Source organism: Nicotiana tomentosiformis, chromosome 11, assembly GCF_000390325.3.
Source record: "Nicotiana tomentosiformis chromosome 11, ASM39032v3, whole genome shotgun sequence".
Lineage (NCBI taxonomy): Eukaryota > Viridiplantae > Streptophyta > Magnoliopsida > Solanales > Solanaceae > Nicotiana > Nicotiana tomentosiformis.
Window position 1 is genome coordinate 65,173,577 of NC_090822.1, and position 9,450 is coordinate 65,183,026.

A 9,450-nucleotide genomic window follows, 5' to 3' on the forward strand; every position below is an offset into this window, starting at 1 on the left:
CTTTCGGAACCTCATCACACGCTTCATGGGTGAAACAAGCAATACCCTCTCTCCAACCATGAATGCAACATCACGAACTCTCCGATCAGCATAACTCTTTTGCCTAGACTGAGTTGTGCAAAGTCGATCCTGAATCATCTTGACCTTTTCCAATGCATCCTGAACCAAATCGCTAACCAACAACCGAGCCTCTCCTGGCTCAAACCAACCAACTAGCGAACGACACTGTCTCCCGTATAATGCCTCATAGGGAGCCATCTAAATATTTGATTGGTATTTGTTGTTGTAGGCAAACTCTGCATGCGGCAAGAACTAATCCCAAGAACCCCCAAAATCCATAATGCAGGCGTAAAGCATATCCTCCAATATCTGAATGGTGAACTCGGACTGCCCATCCGTCTGGGGTTGAAATTCCGTATTCAACTCAACCCGTGTGCCTAACTCACGCTGTATGGCCCTCCAGAAGTGCGATGTGAAATGCGTACCCCAATCAGAAATGATGGACACCGGCACACCATGAAGACGGACGATCTCGCGGATATAGATCTCAGCAAACCACTCTGAAGAATAAGTAACTGCTACTAGAATAAAATATGCTGACTTGGTCACCCTTTCCACAATGAGCCATACTGCGTCAAATTCCATCGAAGTTTGTGGGAACCCAACAATAAAATCCATGGTAATACGCTCCCACTTCCACTCGAGAATCTCAAGCTTCTAAAGCAAACTGCCAGACCTCTGATGCTCGTACTTTACTTGCTGACAATTCAGACACCGAGCCACATATACAACTATATCCTTCTTCATTATTCTCTACCAATAATGCTACCTCAAGTCCTGATATATCTTGGCGGCACCCGGATGAATGGAATACCGCGAACTGTGAGCCTCCTCAAAAATCCACTCTTGAAGCCCATCCACATTGGGCACATGAATCAGACCATGCATCCGCAACACCCCATCATCTCCAATAGTAACCTTCTTGGCACCACCGTGCCACGCCGTATCCTTAATGACAAGCAAATGGGGATCTTCATACCGACACTCTCTAATGCGCTCATACAAAGAAGACCGAGAGACCGTTAGAACATGACTAGGCTCCGAAATATCTAACCTCATGAACTGATTGGTGAGAGCTTGAACATATGATGCAAGCGGTCTCTCACCAACCAAAATATACGCAAGGCTACCCATACTCATAGACTTTCTACTCAAGACATCGGCCACCATATTGGCCTTCCAAAGATGATATAAAATGGTGATATCATAGTCTTTCAACAGCTCCAACCACCTCCACTGCCTCAAATTGGGATCCTTTTACTTGAAAAAATATGGTAGACTCCGATGGTACATGAAGGCATCACACGACACGCCGTAGAGGGAATGCCTCCAAATTTTCACAGCATGAATAATGGCTGCCAACTCTAAGTCATGAACAGGGTAATTCTTCTCATGCACCTTCAATTGCCGCGACGCGTATGCAATCATCCTGCCACTCTGCATTAATACTGCACTGAGCCCAACACACGATGCATCATAATACACCTGTAGGATCCTGAACCTATGGGCAACACCAATACTGGTGCTGTAGTCAAGGCAGTCTTGAGCTTCTGAAAGCTCAACTCACACTCATAAGACCACCTGAATGGAGCACCCTTTAGGGTCAATCTAGTAAATGGGGCTGCTATAGAAGAAAACCCATCCGCGAATCGGCGATAATATCCCGCCAAACCTAAGAAACTCTGAATGTCTATAGCTGAAGTAGGTCTAGGCTAGTTTTGAACTTCCTCAATCTTCATAGGATCCACTTTTATGCCCTCGACCAATACAACATGCCCCAAAAAGTTGACCAAGTCTAACCAAAACTCACACTTTAAAAACTTGGCATATAGCTAACTATATCTCAGAGTCTAAAGTACAATCTGAATGTAACGACCCGACCGGTCATTTTACTTTCTATATCCATGTTCCCTTAATTAAGACTCCTTGTATGTGCTTTTACTATCTTATGACTTGCGGGGATGGTTAGTTCGGGTTTGGAAGGGTCCGGGTTGAAATCGGAACACTTAGTTCCTTAATAGTGGCTTATAATGGTTGAGTTTAACTTGAGTCAACTTTTTAGTTAAACGACCTCGGCATCGAGATTTGATGGTCCCAATAGGTTCGTATAATAATTTTGGACTTGGGCGTATGTTCGGATCGGGTTTCGGATGACCCGGGAGCATTTTGGCACATAATATTGAAAGTTGGCGCATTGAAGGTTTTCAAGTTCTTTATATTTGGTTTGGAGTAGCTTTTGGTATTTTCAAAGTCCGTTTGGGATTTTGAGCCTGAGAATAGTTCTGTATGGTGAATTATGACTTGTACGCAAAATTCGGTGTCATTCCAAGTAGTTTAAGTATGATTTGGCGTGTTCAGAGTAAGTTGTAAAAACTTGAAGTCCATAAGTTGATACGCTTTCATTTTGGGGTGCAATTCTTAGTTTTGAAAGGGCTGGCATCTGGTGCGTTCACACCTGTGGTGGGGATGGCCGCAGGAGCAGCACCGCAGGTGCGACGCCTTGTTCGCAGAAGCGGAAGTGGCCAGCTAGGCGTGGGTTCGCAGGTGTGGGAGCCTGGGCGCAGATGCGCATCCATAAGCATGAGATTCTTTCAGCAGAAGCGGAAGTATGAGGTTGGATTGGGATCGCATGTGCGATCCACCTTTCCGCAGAAGCGGGCTCGCAGAAAAGAGACTTTGTTCATAGAACTGAGAGGGGCCGTCCTGGGCAAGGTCCTCACTTGGGACGACTTGTCCGTAGAAGCGAAGCCGCAGGTGTGAAAATCGCTGGGGCAGTAAGGGGTGCATTTGTATCGGGACTTAGGCTCATTTCTTCATTTCTCTCACTTGTTGGTTAAATTTAGAGCTCTTTGAGGAGGGGTTTTCACCAAGCACTTTGAGGTAAGTAATTTCTATACAATATGAGTTTAAATCATGCATTAATGGTAGATTTTAACATGGAAAAATTGTGAAATTAGTGGGATTTTGTGAAGAAACTAGGCTTTAGGTAAAATTGGGATTTGATAATTGTTTTGGTGGTGGAAATTGGAATAAATTATATATTTGAGTTCAGGAGGTCATGAGTAACAATTATCTTCAAAATAATTTTGGGATCCGGGCACGTGGGCCAGGAGGCGAATTTTAGGAATCTTCCAATTTGGGTTGAGTAATTACTCTAATAGCTAAATTATGAACTTTTGAGTGTATATTGATTAATTTATATAATATTTGGCTAGCTTCGGGTTGTTCGGCATCAACTTGAGGCTTTAGAGTGAATTTGTGGACCGAAAAGTAAGCTTTGGGACGAGGTAAATCTCTTGCCTAACCTTGTAAGAGGGAATTTACCCCATAGGTGTTTTAAATTACTATTTGCTTCTAATTGTGGGTGCTACGTACGCACGAAGTGACGAGAGTCTGTGCGTAGCTACAAATCATGCTCACTCTACTTGTTAATTTAAGTGCTTAAGTTATATTGAAACTTGATAAAGGATTCATAAAGACCGAGCTTCACTTACTTGAGTTTTGGCGGGTTACTTGACCGTTGTTAGAAATTGTGCCTCGTTATGTATTAGTCTTGTGATAGCCTTTAAATCAGATGTTCGTAGAGTATTCTCTCTTCTTGTGGAGCTGGCCGAACGCCTCAACAGTATAATAGATGCATCTATGGTTCGTATCGGTGGACCCTCGGCAGTGTACATATTATTCTTGAGCAGGCCGTATGACCTCAGCATAAATCATGTGTGATAATGCTTGGAGTCCGATTACACTTGATATTACTTCCATGAATTGATAAATTATAGTTTACTTGATGGCCCGTATTTGTTGAAGCTAGTATGTGCTGATTGGAGATTTTAAATTGACTTCTAACTTTCATAATAGAATAGGCTCAATGACTTTGCCTGCTTTCTTGCTTGACCCTCTCCCCTTAGAAGCGTTGGTTGAACTGCTGGACTCTATCTCCGTTGATTACTATTGGATTGAGCTATTAAAGAATCACTTACTTACTATTTGTTATTGTGTTATTATTATTGATGTATTCCATGCCTATTTAGAATTTCAGCACTTTATTTATTGGCCCATAGTAAGTATCGATGTCGACCCCTCGTCACTACTTCTTCGAGGTTAGACCAGATACTTACTGGGTACATGTTGTTTATGTACTCATGCTACACTTCTGCACTAATCGTGCATGATCTGTGGCAGGTGCATCTGTCAGTCATTCAGGCGCGCACCTCCGTTACCCCGAGGCATAGTGGTGAGCTACTCTCTCTGTCTGTTCTGCAGCACCCGCAATCTCTTTTTTGTATTTACTTTCTATCTATCTTATTCTAGAAAGTAGCATAGGTGGTTTGTATATTCTATTAGTTGTTCATACACTTGTGATACCGGGTTTTGGGAGTATTCTAGTAGACACTTTATGGTTTTTTGTATTAATTTCACTGTATTTACGATCTCATTAGTTTATGCTTTACCTTACTATAATTTACCACTACTCGTTTACTTAATAAATATTAATCAACTACTTTGAAATTATTAAAAAGAACAAATACACACTAGTTCACCGTTGGCTTGCCTAGCGGCGACGTTGGGCGCCATCACGGCCTATAGGAGAAATTGGATCGTGACAACCTGGTATCAGAGCACTAGGTTCACGTAGGTCTCACAAGTCATGAGCATGCCTAATAGAGTCTTGCGGATCGGTGTGGAGACGTCTGTACTTATCTTCGAGAGTCTATAGGGTGTTAGGAAACTTCACTTTCTTCATCTCCTATCGTGCAGTTGATGTTATGCTAAGTATGTTTCTCTTATTCTCTCATAGATGGTGAGAACGCGTGCGACACTTTTACCCGACTGTGGAGGAGATGCTCCCCATGTTGCAAGAGGCCGAGGTAGAGGCCGAGGGAAGGCTCTAACTCCTACCAGAGGACAAGGGCATCCTAGAGTCGCTCCAGTTGTGCCACCAGTGGATCCAGTGGAAGATCCTATTTTTGAGGAGCAGGGTGAGGTACCTGCAGCTGAGCCAGCCCCAACGGATTTCATGTCTGCACCAAGATTCCAGGAGGTCATGGGCCGTATGCTGCGGTTCATGGATTCTATGACATAGGCTGGTTTATTTCCAGTGGACCCAGCCATATCTCAGGCGGGAGGGGGAGCACAGACCCCTACCGCTCAGGCTCCAAGGCATGTTGCTGCTGTATATCAGATCCCGGGTATACTACCTATGGGCAGGGCTCAGTCAATTATCGTGGCTATACCAAAGCCCAGACCAGCCGTGACTGGTGAGTCGCAGAAGCTATTGGATAGATAGACCAGACTACATCCTCCTGCCTTTGGCAGTGAGCAACATGAGGACCCCCAGGAATTTATTGATAGTTGCAGGGACAAACTGCACAACATGAGGATATCTGAGTCCCACGGGGTGGACTTTACCACTTTTCAGTTGGAGGGCAGGGCCCGTTGATGGTGGCAGTCCTATCTTCTCAATAGATCGGCAGGTTCTCCTCCCTTGACTTGGGACCAGTTCACACATCTCTTTCTAGAGAGATATATCCCACCCTCTCAGAGGGAAGCGTTACGGGGTCAGTTCAAGCGGCTCCAGCAGGGTCAGATATATGTGACTGACTATGAGGCAAGATTCTCTGAGTTCTTTCGCCATGTACTTATGATACTCCCTACTGATGCAGAGAGAGTGCAGAGGTTTATTACAGGTTTGCACTATGGTATCCAGGTCACTATGGCCCGAGAGGTTGAGATGGGGACTCCTTACGAGTAGGTTGTGGAGATGGCTCGGAGGATCGAGGGTATTCGTCAGCAGCGCCGAGAGCAGACGCCGAGGGATAAGCAGTTTCGATATTCTTGAGGGTTCAGTGGTGCTTTGTCTGGGGGCAGAGGTTAGTTTGTGAGAGGCCAGTCTAGTAGGACCACATATCCAGCACCGCCGCCTTCTCGGGGTGCTCCAGTGCGGCCCCATTTCAGTGCCCTTCCAGAGAGCTCTTATCGTCCACCGAATATTCAGGTTCTTCTAATGGGTGTTCAGGTTCCCAGGGACAGACTCAGGGTTAGTCATCCTCCGCATTAAGAGGTTGCTTTGAATGCGAGGATCTTGGTCATGTGAGGAGATTCTGCCCCAAGCTTTGGGGCAAGGCAATACAAAAGGGTCATCAGCCTATGATTATCGCCCCAGCTGCCGCACCAGCCGTCTGGCCACCCAGAGGCGATGGGCAGGTGGGTAGGGCCATCCTAGAGGTGGAGGCCATTCAGGTGGTGCTCTAGCTAGGTTTTATGCCTTTCCAGCCTGACAAGATGCAGTAGCTTCAGATGCCGTGATCATAAATATTATTTCTGTCTGCGGTAGGGATGCTTTGGTACTATTTGATCCAGGGACTACGTATTCATATGTTTCATATATGTTTGCTCATTTTCTAGGTGTTCCTCGTGTGTCCTTAGGTACTCCTGTATATGTCTCCATGCCAGTGGACAATTATGTTATTGTGGATCAAATTGACCGGTCCTATATCGTGACTTTTTGTGGTTATGAGACTAGAACGGATCTTCTGTTACTCGATATGGCCGACTTTGAGGTCATTGTAAGGCCCCGTAAAATTTTTCCTAAAACCCGAGGTTCTGTGGTGCCAAATTAGACTTATATGTTGACGATTCTAGGGATTCTTTGCGGTGAGCTTGCTGATTGTAAGATTGTTCCTCCTTTAACTCGTGCATTGCTCTAGTTTTCAGTATATGACAGCTAGGAAGAAAGCAAGAACTAGCTAAGGAGTCAATGCCTCCCCGGGAGTGGCAGTTGATCCTTTACCCAATGATGCGGGTGAGCACTCGAGGGGTGAGAACATTCCCCCGACTACTACACTACATGATTACACTACACCAGATCAAACCGCACTAGTTCCTGCACCCACTGAGGGTGCAACGATCCCTCCAACTGATATTCTAGTTCCACCTCCAGCCCCAGCTTCCGTTCCCGGTGTATCTGATGGGGATCTTAGGGGAGCCATACAGATGTTGGCTCAAATAGTGGCTTCCTAGGCCCAGAGATCAAATGTTGCACCTACTTCTTCTAGACAACCAGGGGATTCCACTAGTTCCAGGGTGAACAGATTTCTCCAGTTGGACCCTCCAGTGTTCACAGGTACTGATCCTGAGGAGGACCCCCAGGATTTTATTGACGAGATGCACAAGACCCTCCGAGTTATGCGTGCTACTGATACGGAGGGAGAAGATTTGGCCTCTTACCACCTAAATAGGGTGGCCTATTCTTGGTTTGAAATGTGGGAGGACTCCCGCGAGGAGGGGGGCCCTCCGGCGAGATGTAGTGAGTTTGCTGATACTTTCATTTATCATTTATTGCCTGCCGAGACTAAGGCAGGCCGTACCACCGAGTTTGAGAGCCTGAAACAAGGTAGCATGAGTATGTGGGAGTATCATATGAGATTCGCGTGCCTGTCCAAATATGCCATCTACATGTTGCCCACTATGGAGGCTAGAGTGCGCCGGTTTGTGCAGGGCCTTAGCCCCTTGGTTATTAATGAGGTCGGTACAGCCGCCTTCAATTCTGATATGAACTATGGTAAGATGGTGTCATTTTCTCAAGCCACAGAGACTCACAAATTGAAGAATAGAATGGAGTGTGAGAGCAGCAGAAAGGCCCAGTCTGCGGGCAACTTTGGTGGTTCTTCTGGTGGTGGTGGTAAGTCAGCATTCAGGGGAGGGTCATCTACGCCATCCCAGTCTTTTGCTCAGTCTTCAGTCAGTGCACCGCCATCGGGGCCCAGTTAATAGCAGTGGAGTCATTTTAGGCCCATCCAGGGCAATAGGGGATCCTACTAACAGGGTCGGCCTGGTGGGATATTTCAGTAGCAGTGGAAGCCCCCATGCCCTAAGTGTGGGAAGATGCACTTTGGGGCCTACTTCATGGACCAACCCATATATTACGGGTGTGGTATGAGAGGTCACACTCAGAGGGATTACCGTTCGTCTCACTGGAGCATGGGCAGGGGTACAACACAACAAGCCAGTTCTGCAGCTACTACATCCGTAGCACCTTCTCCAACTCGAGGCACCCCAGCACCCACAGGGCGTGGTGCAACTAGGGGTGGCGCATAGAGTTCGGGAAGACCCATCCGTTTCTATGCTATGAGGGGTCTCCAGAGTTCAGAGGCTTTTCCAGATGTTGTCACAGGTATAATGACTGTCCAATCTCATGATGTGTATGCTCTTATTGATCCCGTTTCCACTTTGTCCTATGTTACTCCCTATGTTGCTATGGGATATGGGATAGAACCAGAACAGCTCCATGAGCTATTCTCTGTATCTACTCCAGTTGGTGAGTCTATTGTGGCTGCTCAAGTTTATAGGGACTGTGTTGTCACGGTGCGTGGTCGGGACATCGTGGACAATTTCATTGAATTGGGGATGGTTGATTTTGATGTAATAATGGGAATGGATTGGCTTTATTCATGTTTTGCCAAGCTTGACTGTCAAACTAGAACTGTTAGGTTTGAATTTCCAAATTAGTCAGTGACTAAATGGAAGGGGGATGATGTGGTGCCGAAGGGTAGGTTTATTTCTTACCTTAAGGCCACAAAGATCATAAACAAAGGGTGTATCTACCATTTAGTCCGGGTTACGGACACCAATGCTGAGGCACCTACACTTGAGTCTGTGCCTGGTGTGAATGAATTTTCGGAGGTCTTTCCGGATGAGCTCCCTGGGATCCCGCCCGACAGAGATTGATTTTGGGATTGATGTGATGCCAGGCACGTAGCCTATATTTATTCTGCCCTACAGAATAGCACCAAGAGAATTGAAGGAGCTAAAAGAACAATTGAAGGATTTGTTAGAGAAGGGTTTCATCTGGCCGAGTGTGTCGCTTTGGGGTGCACCGGTTCTATTTGTAAGAAAGAAGGATGGGTCGCTAAGAATGTGTATTGACTATCGGCGCCATAGATGAGGGAAAAATGGGTTTTGTTAAAGCTCTCCTTCCAAGAATAAATGAGCTTCAATTATTTCATTACAATAGAGTGGCCTTTAGTGTTCCCAACCACCTGTCTTTCGGCCTTAGCTCTACTTAGGGAGAAGAATCTCTTGACTTAGGAGCAGCTCAACAAGGTTACAATCAAAAATAAGTACCCAATGCCAAGGATAGATGACTTGTTTGATCAATTGCAGGGTGCTAAGTTCTTCTCCAAGTTCGATTTAAGATCCGAGTATCACCAGTAGAAGATCAGGGAGCAGGATATTCCAAAAATAGCTTTCAGGACCCGGTATGGGCACTTCGAATTCCTGGTAATGTCTTTTGGGCTAACAAATGCCCCCGCATCTTTCATGGATCTTATGAATCGAGTCTTCAAACCTTTTCTTGACTCCTTCATGATAGTGTTTATTGATGATATGCTT

General features: G+C 45.7%; 1 protein-coding gene across 1 annotated transcript; it reads right to left on the minus strand.

Annotated features, from left to right (window-relative positions):
• Nucleotides 1–825: 825 nt before the first annotated feature.
• LOC138901582 (uncharacterized) lies at nucleotides 826–1,194 on the minus strand. Its single transcript, XM_070189356.1, has one exon. The coding sequence runs from the start codon at nucleotides 1,192–1,194 to the stop codon at nucleotides 826–828; it is 369 nt and encodes a 122-aa protein (XP_070045457.1).
• Nucleotides 1,195–9,450: the final 8,256 nt, after the last annotated feature.